General features: G+C 40.1%; 1 protein-coding gene across 2 annotated transcripts in view; it reads right to left on the bottom strand.

The window, feature by feature from the left end:
* Positions 1-23,004, bottom strand: part of snx29 (sorting nexin 29) — a 165,257-nt gene that overhangs the window by 4,726 nt on the left and 137,527 nt on the right. For both annotated transcript variants that reach the window (XM_020642566.3, XM_020642567.3), the window contains exon 20: positions 8,855-8,994. In XM_020642566.3, the coding sequence (XP_020498222.1) occupies positions 8,855-8,994 (140 nt within the window). The remainder of the gene's footprint in view (positions 1-8,854; positions 8,995-23,004) is intronic.

Below are 23,004 nucleotides of genomic sequence, written 5' to 3'. Positions count from 1 at the left end.
AGAAGCCTGTCTGTCTGTGTCACCCCCTCTCATTAAACTACAAACATGTAGTTTAATGAGAAAGTTTAACCTGATGTCCCTCTTGATTTTCACAATCCATTGATGCTAATGCTAATGACTTCAGCCTTTGTTAGAGCACTTAAACACTGCTTTATGAGTTATTTATGTTTTTCTCTTCTGTTCTGGTTCTTGAATGTATTTATTTTAATAGACACAATGCAATTTAACATAATTTCAATACAAAGCATGAAACTGATGTGCTGCATAAAGAGTATATAGCTATTGCTAATTTCCAACTCGTGTCCCCAGTTGGGCCTTTGTGTAAACAAACAGATTAAAATGTACAACATTCAGTTACATAAAACCCCATAACACGATATGAGGATCCATTAAAGTACATGTACAACAATACAAATGCTATGAACCAGTTTAAAATAAAGTTTTAAGATACTATTTAAAAGTGGGTACAGCTCTGGCTTGCTTTGAGCATTTCACCTGTTTTGTAAAAGGAAAAGAAGCTAAAACAAGACATGATTCAGTGCTGAGCATAACTTTAACTACAAGATGAACACGGCTTCAGCACAGCTTGACAGGACCTTTATAAAGCTACATTTGAAAAGCTACTAAGAAAACTGTCATAAACCTTTTGTGTTGCCTTAATAACAACCCTTTTTTCTAACTCAGAAAAGGCTACATATTCCCTTGTTACAACTAAAAACCCTTTCTTATGACACAGTTGAAAGTAATTCATAGTAAGATGCTGTTATGATGTTAAGTCTTCTTATAACTGTAATCATTGCCCTGGTTGCCCTGACGACCGCCTTCACATGTGACCCGGCTGATCCCTCCGTCTTATCTGATAGCCATGAGGATGAATGAGAGGCACTTGTCAAAGGGAGGAAATGAAAAGCAGAGAGTGTGAATGCTTCGAGTTACACGCTCTCCTCGTTGCGTTCTTGTGAAGCACGGCTTCACTGAGACACTGTCCTTTCACCTGCTGCCTGTAATGCTGCAGTGACTCTGTGACAGGAGCAGGGGGTTCTGGTGCTGTTTCATCTTCAAACTGGTGAAAGGACAGAGGTTATGATCCTCATGATGCCAGCTGAGAAATATTAGTATCTTTGGTAGATTTTTGCAGACATCTGTACTGGAGCAAAGTTAGAGTTGATCAATATTTATATTATTGGAAGTTAGAATACATGTAATATTCTCCCATGTGTGATGTTAGCACAGTTAGCTTTGCACAGAAACAGCTGGTAGAAATGTCTTTCAGAGGGCTCCATTTAATCTACTTTTACACCAGTATCTGTACTTGTACTTTAGTAAAAACTATGTGTACTCTGGTCTCTTTAATGGCACATCCAATATGCTACAGATGTGATTAAAGATTTGGCGGTCATCTAGTATATAGTCCCGTGTAAGGAGTTTGATTCCAACGCTGACATCATGTGCCTAAAATAAACTCTCTCATGGCGAGCTGCTTTTGCTGAAAGTGTGAATGTGAACCCTGTGCCTGTGTGTTAAGCAGAAGGGGCTTAAAAACAATAGTGAGGCTCTGTCACATTATAGTACGCCGAGACATGGAGGAGACAGTTACAGCACAAGAAAAAAAATGGCTGCACCGTGTCCCTGTCACAACTATCAAGATCAAACAATTTCAGGAGCAGGTGTGACAGGGCCCGTCTGGGATCGCACTGAACTCTGTTAATGTGTCAAACATTATTCCTTTTCCTCGGGCACTAAAATGTACATTTAGCAGAGGCTCGAGTGGCAACTTATTCCCCTATCTACCCAGCACCTGGCAAGCTCAATCACATCCAGTTACACAATTTGAATCTGACCAGGGTTGGCCGAGCTCTGATGCTATGGGGAGTTATATCAGCAAAAAATCGGACTAAATTGGGAGCAGCTTGTGGAGTTGAAACTGCAAGCCATCTCATTTATTCATATCAAACTGGGTAAAGTAGCCAAATGTGCTAAATTAATTAGGCTTATCGATTTTTTTTTTCTTCCCCCCTCAGCTTTCAGCATGTGTTTGTCCCTCATTTGGACATGATATTGACTTGTGCTGGATAATCACTTTCCCAGGCTCGGTTGGAATATTAACAATTTCACTGCAAAGTACTCCAATTAGAGTGAATGGGTACACAAACATGAGCATGCATCAAAAATGTATTGTCTAACACAATGGGGGAATGGAACAGATCATTTTTACTTCATTTTACATACAAACACATACACAGAGCACTATTCTCACGTCAAGCCACCCTGCATGTGCACAGGTGGATACAACACTCTAAAGATGAAAAAGTTCAATCCACTTTGAAGACACTCTTCTTCACCACGAGACAAAAATCTGTAACCGTTTTTTTTTTTCCATGGCAGCAGGTCAAAAAGGCAAGAACCCAGACTGAGTGTGTGTCCACAGAGTTCTGAAGTAAGAAGTTTAAAGCATCCGGCTGCTCACTAAAACCTGGCTCACACTACATTACAGGAGTTTTTTTAAATCGAGTTGGATCACACATATAATGAGAATTTTAACCCATATTCTTCTCTATTAACTCCAACATCTGCACATGAGAAGATATGAAAATCATGGCACAGCACATACTACAGGGTTTTATTTAAATTATTGTGCACAGCGGAGGAACGCACCACCTCATGTGACCTCATTTGAAGAGGAACAAGAAACAAGAAATGTCTGCGGAGACGTGGATAACATGGGTTGTCTATTCTTCAGCAAGAGCTGGAGGTCAAATTGTAATATGCATTACAGATATCCAGTAGCTACTACTGTCCACTTATTACTGTCCTCTGTTGCCTCTCGTGGTTACTGTGCTGCACAGACCCTTTCATGACGTAATCTTTAAGATTTTGAATACAAAACATCAAACATGTGAGATATAAATGTGGGCGTCCCCGTCATTCTCTGAGCAGATCGGGGACGTTGAGATTGGACTGCTTTCAAGGAGGCTAAAGCACTCAGCTCCTCCTATTTGCTTATTTCTACATTGATCTATGAAGTAAGGTTGAAACAGCAATAATTCCAACATGGCTACTACCACCATTGCAGGAAAGACATATGTAAAAAAAAACAAAAAAACAACAACAACAATATAATAGGTTAGAGATTAAAGCACGCCTAATTTAAAAGGTGCAATATGTAACTCTGACACGTGGTACTGCAGTCGAAATTCACTCCGGACGCAAATTTTACATTTTTTTATTCTATTTTATATATTGTAATATCTTCTTATACTGTATTATTTAAGTTGTTGCTAGTTCTGCTTTATTTCCTTGTTCATTGTTGAGCACCAATACACCAAGTCAAATTCTTTGTATGTGTAAATGTACTTGGCAATAAACCCCGATTTTGAATCGAAACTTAGAAGGAGGACATCACTCAACATAGCATATTTTCTTAGTATCTGACGATATAGTAAGGTAGATATCTTACATATTGCTCCTTTAATACACAACCAAATCCAATATAAAAACTGTAATGTATTTACTTTTGTATTTCTTGAAATACTTTTAATCGAAGATGACCTCCCTGACTCGTTGCCACAGGTGTTGTGTCATTCTGCTGGTTAAACACTGAAACGGTTTTCTGAAGTACACTTTACCACAAAGGTAAACAATGTGATTTCATATTTGGAACTTTTTCGATCCATTATCTGAATTTTGGTCCCTTAAAAACCCACACCCACCGTCTGTTTAACTCAGTTTTGCAAGGTAAACCACATGGTAAAATACTATCACTTCAGTGCTGCCACTTCTTATAGGGACTATGACTTGATCTTATAACAAACTAAAACGACATCAACTCTAGCTTTTGCGACTGCAACCTTTTCTAAGAGTGTCTTTTGAAAAACATCTGCTGAATTCAATGAAAGCAGGAGGAACTTTTCCAGGCAACTTTTCTGCCAGCTCACATCACTAAGCTGCTAATTGGGACAAAATCTGACCAGAGGACTGGCATGTAGTTTGCTTTTTGAAAGACTTATCTTTTAGCTTATATTTAAATGACAGTAGTATGTTTTCTGTCCTGTAAGAGGGATTTTGTCACTGAGACACTGACGGTTACTTACTACCTCCTCTTTTGGTGAGCAGGTCAGTGTAGCATCATTAAGGAGTTTTGAGATCCATCTGGCCTTCGAGATCTGGAGTACCGAACCCCAATCTGCCTTCACCCTTTGTTCTTTATTTATCTCCCCCTCTTTTCTTCTGTTTCCTCCCCGGACCCCAGACCATCTTTCTTTGCCTTCATCCTCAGCTGTCCCCTTCTCTTTATCCATTCTCACTTAACTGCTTCCTGTTCGTTCCTCTTTCTTTCTCCAACGGCTTCAAATTCCCTCAATGCACAAGAACATCTGTCATCTCGTGTTCAAGTGTCTCAAACCCTTCCCCATTGTATCACAAATCTGCCAGCAACTAAAGGATAATTAGCTCTACACTGATTATGTAGAGTATTCTATAGCCTTTATAAATACATGAGAAAATATTAGTTTGTGGGCATGGAATCAATGGGTGATGTTAATGTTAATTATATCCATCTATTCAATGGAAATGGCCTGTGCAATCAATATAATGTTGGATTTACAATGTCAGCTATTTTTTGCTTGCTAAAACTAATTACATATCTTTTTCTTGACCTATTTTGTGAAAGGCTGGTCTATTTATTTCCTCTGGCTATTACATGAGATTCGGCCTGCTTTTGTAAATGTATAGTACTACATGTTTTCTTCATAAGGAACATTTGTTACAAAGCCAACCAATGTATGTATGGTTTTTATTAAGAGCCATGGAGAGAGCCTCTGCATCCTCTCCATGTTGCCTTCATTCCTAACTCATCCAGTTAATGAGCACGTTAATCAGGCTTTCCTCCCTCGCTGAAGACATTAGACCAACACGAGTTTGATCATAACTAACCGAACAGGCGGTTACAGAGTCCAGATTAGACAGCAACATCATGTTGAACCATTAAACATCCTGACAACGCAGGCAGGCCTCTGAGCAATGAGGTGGGAATCTAGAGCATGCTTGCATAAAGTATGGAGGTGTATTATGGTATGCTGACTGGTGTTGATCCAACGTCAGCAACAGTTCCTTACGTAATGGTGGTGAGATCAGAACAGAGAGAGACAGACCAGTCAGTCTTTTACTATCACCTCTCGTGCTGTTGCTTTGAGGATTCATTAGAGGCAGAAAAGTATACATGTTACATGGTAAGATGTTTAAGATTAAGTCTATGTCACCCAAACCCAAGCACTGGGGAGGGTGCAGGCAGGGTAACTTGGATCAGCTAATAAAAGAGTTGCAGTCTATGTGATTGTTACGTCATACGTTTACTGTAGCAACTGTATCACCTCTGTCCTAATTATCATATATTTCGGCCCGACCGATATGACATTTTTTGGGCTGATATCGATATTGGACAGAGAAAAAAATCCCATACCGATATATGGGCAAATATCCTTCTTAGATCTATGTGCGATCCCGTGGAGATAGATAGATATAGATATACACATTTATAACGATGATCCCTAAAAAGTAGTTGTCAAACATGTGTGGAAAAGATATAATGAAGACAAGATGGTCACTCAACAGGAAGTAACTAGGCATGTACGTGCATCACCGCTTGACACTCTGGAGGGTGATAATGCTTGTTGTAATTCATATAGAGCCCTCTGCTGGTGAAATAGAACTGCTAGTTTAAAACAATAGAACTCAAGTGAAATGCTATTTGTCTGGTGAAAAAATGTAGTAATATCGGTGCATATAATTTAGGCGAAACAGATAGTCCCTGGATATGCTAATATCGGCCAATATTATCGGCTGGCCGATTAATCGGTCAGGCTCTCATTTTTATTAACTTTAATTTCAGGTGATGGAATCCAAATTAAAAATGTATGTACATGTTATAACTGAAACACTCAATAAAAATAACACTAAAAGAATTACAGAGTTTTTGTTCTATTTTTAATTTCTATAAATACAAAGTAAAAAAAAAAGTCATTACAGAGTTGAAGCAGGATATAAATCAGGAGTAATACAAATATATACAGTATGTGCAGTAACGGTGTAAAAATAGATGAAGGTAGGGCTTCTGCATGGAAAACTTTGAAAAACAATATTTCAGTGTTGGAAGAGCAGAAAGTAAAGTCATGAAGTCCCAAGAAGACTTCTCAGGCTTGACACAGTAATATTTCATGCCATTCACCGCCGCAGAATAGACAGGTTTCTATTTCAGCTCAGAGATATGAGAAAGACAGGCGGGGTTATTAAGCCTCTCAGGGCAGACATAATAATGAAGTCTGTGCTTCGGAGGTTTACACCTGCCTTTGTTGTACTCTTCTTCTGCTGGACTTGAACCTTCAGAGAATAACCTCTCAAACTGAATTCATCTCTTACTACTCACATCATGGTGTATCGATTTCTGTAAGTTCTTGGAATGTGAGTAATTGCTTGGTGTAATGCCCCTTGACAACGAGTGTTTAACATTCAATTTGCAATTTCATACATTCAGTAATTCCCCGCAAAGCTCCACTCTCAGTCAGCCTGAAAATGTCTAATCGGCTACAGTAATTGAAAACAACTCTGTATACCTCTGCAGAGCCTTTAATGTTCCGTTACTCCTGCTGTTGTTCACATCTTGTAATCAATCTGTCAAATCGACCCGTCTTTAAAGCTCCCCAATGCTCCACATTTCCCCAAAGAAGCTTATCTAGATCCTAGACTGATTTTTTAATTTAAAATGATGAGAAAGATGAAAATAATCAATCAAATTGTCATTGGGAACTCAAACAAAGAGAAGTGTTAAGAGGCTCTTATCTTGAACCTGGCTCACACTGCTGGAATTTTAAAATCCTGATTTTGAAATCAGTTGTCCGGTGTACCTGTGCGGTTGGTGTCCTGCCGCCGGTCGCCATTACTGTCCACTTATTACTGTCCTCTCTTGTGACACATGACTTCCGACGACATCATCTTTATGATTTTGAATCCTTAATCGCAAACGTGTTTGATGTAAATCGGGATGTCCCTGACATTCTACGAGCAGATCGTGACGTCGAGATTGGATCTTTGAAAAACTCACTGCGATTGTCTGGAAGGAGGAATGGGACATCAAATCGGCCCCATTATCCTGTAGTCTGAACCAGGCTTTAGTTAACTTGGTAAAGCTTTTCCAAACCAAGACAAAAATGTCATTTCTCCACCTGGACTCTCACTGGACAGTATTGATGATGTCATCATGCCCTTTCTTTTTTTGGCTATTTTTTGGGACATTTTGCCTTTATTGTATAGGACAGCTGAAGGGTGACATGAACTGTTGGGAGGACAGAGCGGGGAATGACATGCAGCAAAGGGACGACGCTGATTTCAAACCAGGGCCGCTGCGACGAGGACAATGGACTCCAAACATGGGGCACATGAAACAACCAACAGGATATCCCTTCTGTGTTACATTGACCACTCTTAGTGAATTGCAGTCAGTGCGGGGGCACAGGCACATACTCTCCCTTCAATGGAGTAATTGAATATGTGACTCCATACTTCTACACTTGTTCCTCCTACAGAAGTTAAAGTGATGTTCACACAATGGAAATGGGCTTTTGTGCATGATCAGTGCTTCAGTTACATTTTGATGCTTGTACAAACCTTGTTTACTGTAAGTTTACATTTAAACTGCGAGGTTTGACTTGTAACAGAGTTTTTCTACACCATGCGAGGGCTGAGAGCTCAGAGCAGGTCATGCTGCGCTCTAATGCAGCTTATACAATCATTCTCTCATGAGATCATGAAGCAATTATTGATTATAAGAATAATTATTTAAGACCACAACTGGACCTCATACATCATAAATAATGTAGGGTGTGACGATATAGCAAGAGGAAAAGGAGCATGCATTAGATTATACTGTATAAGGAAAAATATCACAGCACCCCCTCTGTTTGACTTTTTTTTCAACTGATGTTTCTAGAAAATCCCTCCGTTTACATGCTGATGCGCAATGAATGTTACCATGGTTACCAAATGATCTTGCATAATTATGTAGATGAGTTGGGTAAACAGATGGATGTAGAAGTTTATCCTTTGATTTCATTCTGAAATCACACATCTACTATCAGACAGCACTGTGGTCTAGATCCACTATGATGACGGTGATGTTGTTGTTGTTGTTGTTGTCTCCTTAGCCTGATGACTCAGATGTCTCCAAAGAGGAAATTACACTCTGGTCCGACGGCGTGACGGGGTAAGCTTGCTGACTGATCGCTGGAAACTGATGTGACAGAAAATGACTGGAACGTCTCATCTTCAGATGTAGCCTGGTAGGTAGGAGGGCAGCCGGGGGCATCGTGCACCTTCACACTCACAGTGTGTGTGTGCGAGAATGTTTGGGTGAGAGAACATATACGCTGTATGTGTGAACACGTGTGTGTAAGTGTAGCACGCAGGGGAATGCTGGAGTTTGTTTACAAGGGATTTGACATTTTCATTGACATTAATCCTCAGTGTTTGTGTTCTGTAACGACGGCAAGGCGGCTAATTCTTTTGGAAAGTTGTTCAAATGTAAAAACTGACAATGTTTTGAAGTCCAGTGAACACAGAGGGATTCCTGTGATTAGAACGCAGCTCTACATTTTGAAAGAGAAATTTAATGTTCATACCACCATGTTCAAGCTGTGTGGATTCCTTCACTCACCTTACTATTACATCAATCATTCACAGGTTGATGCCCCACACCTGCAGACACATTCTCTTCATCCCCCACACACACACACACACAAGTGCACATGCTCACATAAAAAAAGCCCGGCTGCAGTATCGAACATGCCTGTGTGTATTCACTTACAGACAGAAAGGCAGCAGAGACAGCAGGGTCTCCTTGGTAGGGCGGGCGGTGAACTCCGGCAGTGTCTGGATCACTTTGTTCATCACCATGCGAAGGTAGCACTGCAGCTGCTTCCTCCTCTCCTCCACAAACTTGGCATCCTACGGAGAGAAAGATAGAGACAGAGAAAGAGAAAGAGAGAGAGAGAGAGAGAGAGAGAGAGAGAGAGAGAGAGGGAAAGAGGGAGAGAGGGAGAGAGAGAGACAGAGAAGGAGAAAGAGAGAGAGAGAGAGACACAGAGAGAGTGACAGAGACAGAGAAAGAGAGAGTGGGAGAGACAGAGAGAGACAGAGACAGAGACAGAGAAAGAGACAGAAACAGAGAAAGAGTGAGAGAGAGAGTGAGAGAGTAACAGAGAAAGAGAGAGAGAGAGCGAGAGAGACAGAGAAAGAGAGAGAGAGAGTGACAGAGAAAGAGAGCGAGAGAAAAAAAGAGAGAGAGTGACAGAGAAAGAGAGAGAGAGAGCAAGAGAGAGACAGAGAGAGAAAGAGAGAAGCCATTACAGATATTATATATAAATAATACATGTCATGATACATGTGTAATGTTTCATTTTCCTGCATAATAATTCTCCTGAAATGAATAATAACCTGACTCTGCAGTTTCTCTCAGTTAGAAGCTGTTATGACATCTTTTAGGTAATTGTTTTGGCACAACTCCGGCCTCTGAGTGAACTCTCTCTCCTTACAGTTCATTCTCACATTTTGATTTTCTTCACTTCTATGATGATAACCACTTTATTGCAAACTTTTTTATTGATTACATATTTTATTGCTCCACTTTATTGGATCTGTCCACTTTGTTTTTGCTTGTCAAATCAACTTACTCTTTCCTGCAAATGCTAAAGCCTTCCTCTTCATGCAATCATCATCTGTTACTGAATCACATACTGCAAGTCTCCACATGATCATTTCATTGTCTTGTCATTAGGGGCGTTCATCTTTCCTTTACAAGACCAATCGATCTGATTGTCTTTAAGGAATGAAAAAATAAAAACAATTCACAACGTCATTTTTCTTCTTTCAAAAATGGTATCTGCAGAGATTAGGAAACCTAACACAATAAATATTATGTGCATTCATTTTTGGTTTGGCTTAAAAAAAACTTTGGGAGTTATTTAAAAACCAATAACTTTTATCTGCACTTCATTTAAGCAATTAAACTTCAACAGTAAATTGTCAAAGGACTGCCCTTATAACGTGGCTTTTCAGTCTTTTATTACCAGACAAAGAGCTTTACTCATGTCAGCACTCACACACCATTCACACACACGATCATACAGCAATAACAGTACCCTGCTATTTCGTCAGTCATGCACACAAAGATGAGGGGTTCAGTATCTCGCCCAAGGATACCTTGACATGTATAAAGCATGAAGCAGCTCAAACCACCGACCCTTCAATTAGAGAACGACAAGCTCTTCCTCTGAGCTGCAGCCAACGTAGGGAATGGAAGTTACTTAGAAAACAACGAGTAAGATTTATTAAACAAAACAAAAATCATTAAATGAGGATCCAGGTAGTAAAAAAAAAACAGTAAATGTTGAACTACATGAGATTTATTTTTGGGCTTTTTGTGCATTTATTGGAGAGACAGGGCAGTGGACAGAGCCGGAAATCAGGGAGAGAGAGAGAGAGAGAGAGAGAGAGAGCGTGAGGAATGACATGCGTGAAAGGAGCTACAATTTGTCACCGAACCTGCACCGCCCACATGGAGGACCACGGCCTCCAAACATGGGGCGCGCCCACCAAACACAGCCCCACCAGAGCCCCACATGTCGAATTCTAATAGAACTTAATCTGGCTGATTTTAGTTTTTCTTTCAAATGCTAATAGATTAAAATTGGTTGCGGCGTATTGATAGTGAGCAGGATCAGCCAACTGGCCATTAAAGTAGTTCAAACAGCATAATGTAGAACCGAGAGTAAAGGTTAAAAAACCTGACAAAACCACACATGATGAAGGTTATTAAGTCTTCAACACACAGTATGGTGACGTTTTCAGTTTCTGCAGTGTTTTAACTTGTATAGAGGGTTCATCTCATTTTGGTTTAAAGTCAGATATTTAAACAGTTTGACTGACGTGTATCTAGATGTGAGCTGCACAGTGCAGACAGAGAGGATGGCGGATCTCATAAACATATGTGGCCTCGAGGCGGAAAGTGCCAAACTGTGACTTAAAGACGTGTGACTCTGCAGGGATTAGTTTCTTGTTTCTCTGCCAGGATCAAACATCACATAGCTGTTCCCTGTGATTTATCCCTCTGAGCTTTCCTGCTGTTACTTCAAATGATGTATGTTTGCGGTAAAAAGCTGAAACTCTTAAATACATCCATAATATAGCTCATACCAATAAAATAAAATAAAAAAAGAGTACTGCCGTACTCATATCTGTGGGGCAGCTGTGGCTCAGTTGGTAGAGTCGGTTGTCTCTTAACCGGAGGGTCGGGGGTTTGATCCCCAGCTCTTGTCCAATGTGTCCTTGGGTAAGACAACTAACCCCAAGTTGCTCCTGCTGCTTCGTTGACGGTGTATAAATGGGATAGCTAATACTGATGGACTCTTTACATAGCAGCCGCTACCATCAGTGTGTGAATGGGTCAGAAGACTGGAAAAGCACAAGACAAGCTCAAGTCCATTTACCATCTAGCTTGATCCTCTTCTCTAGTTCCTGATGTTGAAGAAAAAAACAGGATGCATTTCTTTGAGCATTCAGACTTCCACTTGCTGAGAAACTACATCATGGAGACAGAGGCACAGAGCCACATGGCCAGTGCTAGCATGGCTAATCGTTGTCCACCAAGGCTCAGAGCAAAGCCTGGGCAAAGCTCCATTTTTTACATTGTTGTGTTGGAAATGAAACAAAGAGCCAAGAAGGATGGCAACATTTTTCAGTTTTTTCCCCTATTGATCCAAAATCCCAGAACCCGAAAACAATCCCTAAAAATACCAATTTGGTCCATCTTATAAATTAGCTTTCTAAAGGTAACAACCACTGAGTCAAAAGAAATGGTGAAGTTTGCATTTAAATAAGTGATGACAAAAGGCTTGCATAGCTTCATATTTGCTTAGTAATATAATTAAAGAACTGGAGGTTACTAGTTGTGAAGTTTGCAATAAAAATTCAATCAATCTGGTCTTTGCAAGATACAATTAAATCCTATTTGTTCTGTTTAATTAATGAAGAAGTCAGCAGCCAATCAGTGTTTGATTCATATATTTCAGTTTCCACAAAAAGGGTTTTAAACCGTCACACTCATTTCTTTTTAATTGAAAAGTAAGAAAGTGATTTTGCAAACAGAACAAAAGAATAATAACAGACTTGTTTTGGTCTCCAACACAACGCTCACGAGCTACAGCTTTGCAGTAACTTACCAAGACGTTCACAGACTGTACAAAAAGAATGAAAAAGTCTCTTTCCACTTGAATTCAATCAAATACCTGTGGAGCGCCAACACACTCAAGTCCATGGTAACTTTGGATGGGACTTCACTGTGGGTAGCATGCTGTGATCTACAAAGCTGTACAACCTCAAAGCAACAATAAAAAACAGCAATCTCTATTCACCTTACCAACAAAGAACGCAAACACAGAACAGCACAGAGGCCTCATCTGAAGTGGTGCACATCCTAAAAAAGCACAAGAATTCGTTCAACATCAGCGGGATGGTGAAAGATGCAATGAACACAGGGGCAATGATGTTATTAACGAACCATAAGAGTACGAGTGAAATAATATCTGCTATTTCTGATGTACACATTGGTGCTAACACAGTGAGAGTCTCTGTGCTTTGTAAGATTTGGGAATTGACATGTGACACGTTTATACTAGGGATGTTCCTAGGCAACTAATTTCAAAATTTAAAATCAGACTAACTGACTAGTCTGAAGAAAAAATTCAAAATTGAGCCCAATATTAACTTGTTAACCATGTCATTTGGTTTGCCCAGTGTGGCTAACAGTAGCAATGCAAGCCTTCGGTTTTCCCCCAAATGCCAGACGTGGTTACATGCTCCGGTTGAAATAACCTGGCACAGCCTACATATATCTTTATCTCAGTGTTCTAGATCTGAATACTGCCAAACCACACAAAAATCCATTCGCTGTACTTGTTTACATCCAGGTAGTAGAGTGGAGAGAGCAGGCGCATTACACCAGAGCATAGCCAGTCTATGACTTCAGCCCGGAGAGTAGTGCGAAGCTACGCTGCAGTTGGAGTATACAATTTATTAAATCCACAAGTAATTCTATTGCTGTGTAGTGAGGGTGATGACGTTTGACCGTTTAAAGGACTTAACATGCAAATCCCAGAAAGTGGCTTAATTCAGTTGGTTCACTTGTTTCGATATGTTTAACGACATAAAACTTAAATTATGTCATGCAAGTAGGTCTCGCCATCTTTGTTTTTTTTTAAGTAGATCTCAGACAAAAAATCGGTTGGAGAGCCCTGCCTTAGATGTTTATCTCTAATATGATGTCATAAGAAATGTTTTTTTTGTAATAGATAAGGCCCAATATGATTAGTGGGTCAAGACACAACTTTTGGTTTCACAAAGAAGTCCATTTATGATTCTAAAAGGTTGTAAGCCTGCAGCTGTGTCATTTTAAGCACTGTTAGCAGTTCTCATAATCATGAGTTAACATTACAAGACAAAGGTTCAAGCAATGATACTCATAAACACATCTGTGTGTATCACATGACCAGGGATTTAAATTGACTTTTTTTGATCACCAGCCACAACATGGCTAGTAGATTTTTACAGCTACCAGCCAAATTTGCCCGATCTGGCAACACTTATCTGTCACATCATTTCTGCAGCCTGCCGATTCAAACAGACGCAGTGATATTTGCTTCATTCATCACCTGCCAAAATGGCTAGTAACTCTACAATGTTACCTGCCAAAGTTAATTTTTACCCCCAATTGGCCAGTCGGCGGGTGTTAATTTAAAGCCCTGCACATGACTGTGTATGTTACACCTTCCTGTGCTGCTAGGAAAAAAGATCTAGAAGTGCATCTTTACATTCTCCAACAGAGAGCTTTCTAGCTTTTAACTTTTCCTCTTCTTTTCAGGGAATTACCTCCCTCTTTTCCTCGTTAGACGTTTAGGTCATCAATTTCCTCTTCCACTTTGTAGCAGCTCTCCACACCCAGGCAATGACTCTGCCAGGCTTAGTAAAGCTGCTGAACCTTTTTCTTTCATTTGCAGAGTACAACAACAAGCCACAATTGTGTTTGTAACTATCTCCACAAATGCATTCAATTAAAAACAGAGCCCACATCCGCTGCTTTTTGCTGCATATTTAAAATCACAATCTGCAGCTGCAAACCCCAAAAAGTTTGGAGCTGAAACACATCTCACACTTTTAAAACAAGAGAATAGACAAGAGGTTCACCGCCAACCCCAAGTGGTGGGCAAGTACGAGAGGGTGCTGTAGGAGGGGATAACTAGGCTGTGCTGCATGCTGGGTAAAACAGACACGGTAGAGGCAGCTAAATCTGATGTGTCAGATGAGACTGTGCATGCCAGCGTGGGTTTCATGCTATGTCAACACAATAAGGGGACACGGTGGCTGCTTTCATAGATGTCAGAGCGGTAATAACACTAATGGACATCATGACAGATTCATCCTCTTGTGGAGAGAGAGAGAGAGAGAGGAGGAAGGAGGAGGCCAGGTGCTGTCTCTTTGTTTGCAGAGAGGATGGAGAGGGCAGAGCGGGAACTACTGTGGCATACTGATGCAGGTACAAGACGGATTCTTCTGCACGTATCTGTCTTCTTACTTCCACACTTCTCTCTCCTAGTTTCCTCCATTCTCTTGTAGCAGACAGGGCCTTCAGTTATGCTACACTCTCTCGCTTCCTCTCTCTCTCTCCTGTACAGACACATGAGCAAGGCTTTGAAAGATAAGACATTTTGTGTGCATACTTATCTTCAGCAAATGTTTGCCTTGTGGTTATGTGCATGAAGCATACCTTGATATGCGATTAAGAAATGGTCATGTAACGGCAGACAGACAAAACGGGACACACACACACATACAGTACACACACACACACACACACACACACACAGTACAGCTAAATGTCACTTCTAAGAGCAGATAGATAAGCCGAGAGGGGAGCTGTCAATGGAAGAGAAGCGTAAAGAAGTCACAAATGTGTCAGGGTCTCCACAGCTGCTCAGTGAATTTGCTGCCAGCTCCGCCATTCACGATTGCGGAAGAAAAAAAGTTGGGAAAGCATGTCTGAGGAACGAAATGTTGCCAGGCAACAAAAAAAAAGGGAAAAAGTAACTACACCACACAGCATCAAGTCCTTTTTTTTCCCTCCCAGCAGAAAATCAATGCTTTGACTGTGCTCGTAATTACAGTGAAACATATTCCTGTTATTCATAGAGATAATGGAGTAATAATGCCCGGTGATGGAAATCTGTGGCCAAGCATGCTGGTTGCATGATAAGCTGCTGTATTGTTTTTTTTTACAACAAGCAGATTGCAGAACACATTCTACGTGTATTCAAATATTGTGTCTGATGGGTATTTTCTGGAAACAAAAAGTTTCTCTGCTTCACATAAGCAGCTAAATAATAAATAAACAATCTCCCAGGTTACCACTTCAAACAGAATGATCGACCTCGGAGCAGATATGCACCTGTAGTACACTTGAATTAAACAAGAACAGACAGCATCGGTTCTTGCCTGCAACCCTACAAGGTCGAGACTTATTCCACCTCGTCAGCCCACGCTGGATTCGAGCACGGCGAGGCTGAACACGCTGTTCACTCCCGAGGTGAATTTAAATAGACACCGAAACCACTGGTCCAGGCCATGCATAAAACATTATAGACCATTCAGGAGGGCTTAAACAAGACCTCCACATTGTCTCTTTGTCATGATTAAAGGCGTAAAACATGCATATTGCATAATATGTGAACATAACATGCTAAGGCTGGTTAATAATTCACATTGCAGTTTGTGATTAATTAATAAGGGCAACCTTGGCTCTCTTTGTATGCAGATGAGGCAACTGCCAAGGGGACAGTAGTTGTTCAAGTGCCATTGTTTCTAGTGTGATTACATTTTAGGGCTTCTATTATGTTAATGTTAGTAATCATAATCATCTAAATGTACAAGGCTCTTTTATTAACATTCTATTTAAAAAGTATCTGAGGTCACATCGATTGTAAACCATTGTTACATAAATGCCATCCTGTTCATCCTTTGATTAAATGGATGAGGTGAAGAAAACAGTTTAGCTACAGCACTAAGTGAAACAACAAAACCTTAAATATATTTGAACACAAAGATAATATGGGACAAATGAGAGAAATTGATGTTGAGGGAGGAGTTAAAAAGCCTTACAACGGACATAGGTTCTAAAATCTGGTTGAGCTGGCCAATGAGAAAACCTAACAACTTGACCCTGCAGGGTTCTGACAACATCTGGGCTTTGATATATGACTTCTCTGTGTCACGGTAAGCATTGGGAGGGATTTGACAAGAGCAACTTGAAAACATTGGCCTGCAGGCTGGGCCGTACCCCCTGACAAAGCGGCTGCTTAGGGGCCTTGTCACAGGCACTGTGAGTGTAACATCATCTGTCCTGTTAGGTTGCACAGCTGGAGAGTCTCGCCTGAAGCACTTGGAGATACGGAGCGGGAAAGGCTCATTAGCTCATTAACAGCACCCAGACACACAAATGAGCAAATGAGTCAAAGCCCTGATAACGCTGGGAACTTGTGAGGTCACAGTCCCCGCTGGCAGGGGTCAAACTGTGCCACTGGCTGCTGTGACCTAAAACGATATTCATCTTGCGGAAAATAACCCGACAAAAGATTCCGTTTGTTTATTTTCCCCCCTTTAAAATAGTGTTCATAAGTACACATCCGACTAGATTCTAAATGGGAACATTTGGCTCAGTTGGTCGAGTCTGTCGTCTCTCAACTGGAAGCTTAAAGGTTAATTAACTGCCTCCCTCTATTTAAAAAGTCTAGATGAAAGAGATCATTGAACTTCATAATTTCTTGTACTATAAGAAATAAGCTTCACAAGAAGACGTGGTTGGAAGTTTTGAAGAGATACTTTATTTTGGGAGAGCCACTGACCCCTGACTCTGTGTAGGCAGAATTTTTGGACTTCAGAGAAAGCCGTCTAGTGATCTGCTGAAACTGGACTCATTTGAAAAAGTTTTGCTTATTATAACCATTACTGAATTACATTTGTTTATTCTTCAAGATATAATTGGTCTCTAAGGTTCACTTGGACTATGTGTAAGCTCTTCAAGTTCAAATCCTTCACACACAATACTGTGTTGTATGCAAGTCCTTATTGGAGTATGGCGCTTTGACAACTTCCACCTACAGCCCAGATTGGTTTCTTGAGAGTGGATCCAATTAGATAAAGAAAACAAACACTCCTTTGGCAAATTAATAAAACATTTCTGATTCAAACCTGGCTCAAATAAGGTGTCAATGTAAACTATGGCAGAAACAAGACAAATATGAAGAAGTTAAAGTAATTGATTTCCACTCGAACTCTCAACTTCAACTGAAGAAGGAAACAAGCAGTTCTTGATCGTTGAGCTAGTTTCAATGATCACATCTTGAAGTTGAAGTGGAAACTGTAGGGAATTATAAGGTAAATGGACAGCTGTTGCTGGGAGGTAGACAGTCTGATCCCCAGCTTCTTCTAGGTTCATTATACTTCTACAGATATAGATGAAGATATTAGTATCATCTTCATATCACTTAAAATCCATATAAGAAGTAGAAGACTACTCATGTAAAGAGTGTGAAGGTCAACCCACAGTTGGTTCAGTTGTAGGTACATCTTCTGATGCATTTAACAGGACAAATCATTGGATTTGTATCTGTGGAGGCACTGGATGTTCTGGGTCTGGCAACAGAAACCCTGGTCTAGGTGATTGGACGGATGTTGTCAAAGTTGATTTCTACTGAGTCCCCACTTTTCAACCAGAGTCATCTGCTTTCTCTTCCAGCTTCACTTCCAATGTGGTCAATGGCTCCTCTCGTGCATTTTACAATGATGCCCAATGACTTTCCAACTCCCAACCTTCCACCTCAACCAGTATAAACCTGGACTTCTTCCCCTTTCCCTGGCTAACCCTTCTCTATACTCTCCTATCAAGACAAAGTTAGCCCAAGCAAGTTGAGCTGCGTTGTCGCCTCAGAGACCAAAGGTGGTTCCCAACGTCAAAGAAAATGCCAGATCAAATCTTGGCAATAAATAAAACAAGCCAACAGAGCTGTTCTTGGGTTTTCCTTTGACCATCCTCCCTGACAAGCATGAACACCCTGGTTCAGGGTGTGCATATCTTCTGTTACCAATGCATTTGTTGATTGCTGCAGCAATATATTGGAGACATTTTCAAGTCTCTGATCCGTTGCCCATGGCTGTGGAGTAGTTCTTCATCATGAGTTTGAACATATCATCAGAAGTTACATTTACTAAAGAGCATGCTGGATGTAAGCTCCCATTAAACTACTCTGTGATTTATCTCATGGACAAGTTGCACCAGCTGATGAGTCCTGACATCACTCAGGGCAGAATATTAACAAACCGTCTAATCACATAATACAGGCACGAGAGCTGTCGGAGGAGTCAAGAGTAAGCATTAATAATCTCCCTAAAGTGGAAATATTCATACAGGTAGGCTGCTACATGTTCTAAATGTGTGGACGATGTTCCTCTGTAAGATTAGCAAAGACTTAAATCCAATGCAGCGCAGACGCTCCTTGACAACTACAGCTGTGTTTCCCTTTGAGTTGTCAATCATTCTGGGAAGTGTGTATGTGTGGTGATGAGCTAGTCTTGGCATATGATCTAGCTAGTAAAGGGTTTACATGTGTGCACATTCCCCCTGCCACCTGATCAGCACTGACAGTTCATATGTTTCATCCTTACCCAAGCAGATATTCCACGGTGACGTTAAAAGGCTTTTGAAGGCCTTTTCCTGTCACATAACACCTATAGTATCTCGTTCCTGACGTGAAAATGTCTCCATCGTTACATGCACATTATAGTGAGAGGCTTTACAGCATGTGTTTAATGTATGTTCATGTCAAAGTCAGGTTTGGTGTGCAAAACTGTAGTCAAAGTTCTGCTGTGTGATAGATGAAAGCAGGAAAAAGGCAGAGAGTTGAAGAGTATTAAAAAACAGAGCGACGGAGGTGACAAAAGCAAACAAATCACATGAACAAAGAGAAACAAAAACAGAAACAGATGGACTGGGAAAGAGGATGCAACACCGCAACACCTTTTATCAACACAGCTTTTCAACATAGTCGTAGTCTAAATGTTTTGACAAGCTGTCAACTGAGATTGGAAGTGGAAAAAAACCTCAGAATCATCCACCATCCTATATTGAGCATTTTATAAACATGTGTACCTTTTTTTTGAAAACACTTCAGAAATGGGGCCTGTATAGATGTTGACTGATGGAATATTGGATGCTCGGCTGAACTTCAATCGCATATTATTTCAAAATGGGTGCAGGTGCAGCGAATGCAAACTCAACTTGTATAGTTTTTACCACTTTAACACTACACAGTGATGTGGGTTCCTGTTTTATAAAAATCAGTATCAAACAAACAAGACATAAAGTCCTATTAATGGTGCCATGTTTTCCTATCAATAGCTGTTGGTTAAGTTCCTTGTAATGTATTAAATATCCCATGAACACTGCTAGCAAGTATACATGAGTGTAATAGAGCTGTTACCCTTTATTATATGAAAAACAAAGAAATCCAAACTGCAACAACCAGCTTGACCTGTATGTATGAGAGTAGGCATTGTGCTATGGACGAATGGGTTTAATTCAAATTCACTTGAACTCCAACTTTTACCTCTAACATGACCTACAACCAAAAAACAACCAAAACGGTTGTGGGTTTCAACCTTCCAACATGACCCCATTGTGAAATGCTCGCAGGACGATTAATTTTATGCTTGGAGAACTACTTTGTAGGGATTAGAAGAAAGATTCTGATTTTACTCTAACTAAGTTAGCTGGTTATTTAAATGTCATGCATGAGTTACAAATGTGACGTTACATCTGTAACATCGCAGGTTTAAATATATGCTTCATACCCAAGTTAAGTTGGCAGTTTCCTAAGTGTCCACTTGAGGCTGGCTGCAAAAGCCAAGGCACCTCCATTTAGTCCCATTTTAAAAAGCCCGGATTGAAATAAACATGTCAGCCTGGTACTAAAACAGATATGGTCTGAAAAGCTAATTTCTTTCTTGTAATAAAAAAAAGCACAGGGGTACATTTTTTTTAAACGTATCCCTTTACTTGATATTTAAGCTATTCCAAAGACAAGGCTGCATACCAGAGGATTTTTCCTCTGAATGTGATTTTTCAGCTATAGCTCCTTCACTGTGGAGTGAGCTGCCCCCCAGCCCATGTCAGGCTGTCCCCCACACTGCTTGTTTTTAAATCTGGTCTTAAAACTCATTTTTACACCTTGGCTTTTTTCGGAATGAGATTGGTGGGTCCTTCTGTCTCTTACTGTTTTACCCTCTCTTTATGTTTTTTTTCTATTTGATCCTTTTTTTCTTATTTCATTTATTTATGTGTAACCACCGTATTCTATGGACTGAAAAGCACTTTGGTAAACACTTCTGTTTTATAAAATGGGCTCTCTAAATTAAGCTGGATTGGACTGGAGTCGTAGATAGCCAGAAACAAATACTGACTGGATCGAAAATACAGGCAAACTCTGCCGATTTCTGAGAAAACTACACAATCACTATACACACACCAGAATAAACAAAATACACACTCCATGCTGCAGAGACTCACTTCTGAGGTATACACACAGACACACTTCAGCATCTTCTCTCTCTGACAAACACAAGGTTTACATCCACTTTTATACTGCGCAGCTTCTAAAGGCAGAGAAATGCATGTTATGAATGCACACACACATTAAACATTCACACAGATACTTCACCAATCTGCTGCTCATCAGATCTTTAAGCTACAAAGCCTTCCACCTGCTGCCTCATTTCATTTCAGTCTGGCTCAGAAGGCCTGCGGTTCTGTTTTTTCTGTTGGTAAGTTTCTCAAAACTTCTGTTGCTGGAGAAGCTAGTTATTGAAATCTGACCAAATAGTTGAATTTAATTAATTTTACAGCTCGGAGGACTTCATATTTTCCATTAGCTTTAGGGGTAGAGAATATTCTCCAACTGAAAATATGCGCTGATGAAATTGGTAAAGCCGTACCATGCATGGCTGATGTTTAATTAATTCTACAAAATGTTGATCGTGACGTGGTTAAAACAGCATCACCTTCAGGAAAGTTCTCCTTCATTCTTAGTGGAAGTTTGTGAGTTGACCAGACCTCTGTGCCAACATTTCAGATTTTTCTAACCTCAGGAAATCTTAATAAGGAAGCAGAAAGACTCATTATAGCAGCGTTATTAACTTTTCTGCCACTTTCGGTCCAACATGCCATTTTGATATGAGTTCATATGATACCATGTTTTCCTCAGAAAAATAAATACATTACATTTAAATTTTAATCAAAAAGTTTTATGTGATGAACGATTACATTATATCCATTTACGTTTTAAACTGTCTCTGTCAGTAACTTTGTGCTTCTGACTGTCTTGCCCAGGTCTCCATTTAAAAAGAGGTTCTTATTCTCAATGGGAACAACCACAACAACATGGTTAAATAAATAAAAAAACTTTAGGTAACAATGTTGAACTGTTAAACTGTCAGAGAACAAGTGGGTAAGTAATTAAAGCTCCTGTAATTGATTCTGCATTGATTTTGGCGCCATCTGTGGACAAAGCGGTACCTCTCATTTCTAAGCTGATCCTATCCTGGAGCATGCATAAGTCGTTTTTTCTGAAAAAATCTCCTGCTGTTAATCGCATCACTCACTGTACGAAGAAAATTGTGGAAAATGCCAATAAACACTCAGCAGCATTCTGTTACAGCTGCCCTCTGTCACTGCTTCAAAGCATTTAACCTATTCGACACAACCAACCAGTCTTGAACCTGATAGCCTTCTTTGCTTTTGAAGGTCATAAAAAGGCATTGATACTAATTTCCGTCCTTCATATCCAGCTAATACCTCATCACAGGTGCTTTAAACTAGAAAGATTTAGTCTGACATTTTGGGACATAGACATATCAACAGATATTTCTAACTCCTGATGTACAAACTATCTACATTCAGAAGACAGTCCGAGTGGAGAGTTTCATCATGAACAACAGATTCAAACAGGGTTTGGTAGAAAACAAACAAACAACACAAAATAGTACAAACAAATATAAAAATAGAGATCTTAAAGGTCCAAGACTCTCAGCTTGGACTCAATAAATATGCAGCATGCGAGCAACTATTTGCTTCTCAAGGTAAAGTCATCATTGTCTAAAGGATAAGTCACACTAATGACTAAACAGGCCATACTTAAGAACATTGCAGGAATGTTGATGGAGCTTCACAAAAAATGTAGGCAAAGACCACTTGTGAAGAGAGTTGCCAGAGTTTTCATCATAAATATATATCAAGTGTTCGGAAAAACATCTTTGTCAAATTGGCACCTGGTTAGTAAAGGAGAAAACAAGGCAGAGATGAGTTTTCTTTTGGCACTTTCTACATCATTTTAGGTTTTTGAGTAATGAACTGGAACACAAATGGGTTAACAGGAAAGCTGGTCTCCATGGTGAAACCAAGTTTCCAGCAGTTTCAACATTGGTGTATTGACTAGACTTCACATCAATGCATTGAGGCAAAACTCAAAACACTTCTGCCCAGGCAAGAACAAGTTTGGTGTTATGTTTACTTAAAGTTTTTACACTAAGAGTGCATTGAGCATCGAGTGAGTTGGTTCTTCCAGCAGTGGTGTTGAAGCTTAACACTGCTCTCCATACAGTTATGGCTGACCTGCTGGAGATGGTGAAAACCAATCATTCACACAAACCAGCAGTGTAATGGGCTTCCAGACAGCTTTTGCAGACACTATGACACAGTCTATGCTGGTCGAGGCCTTTTATAAACAGCTGCTTTTTCACATGTTACCACACAGTCATACAGACCCACACTCAGACACACACAAACACTCACATACTGTA

The sequence above is a fragment of the Labrus bergylta genome, chromosome 21 (genome assembly GCF_963930695.1).
Source record: "Labrus bergylta chromosome 21, fLabBer1.1, whole genome shotgun sequence".
Classification (NCBI taxonomy): Eukaryota; Metazoa; Chordata; class Actinopteri; order Labriformes; family Labridae; genus Labrus; species Labrus bergylta.
Note: the sequence above shows the minus strand (reverse complement) of the source record. Positions and strands in the feature narration are given on the sequence as shown.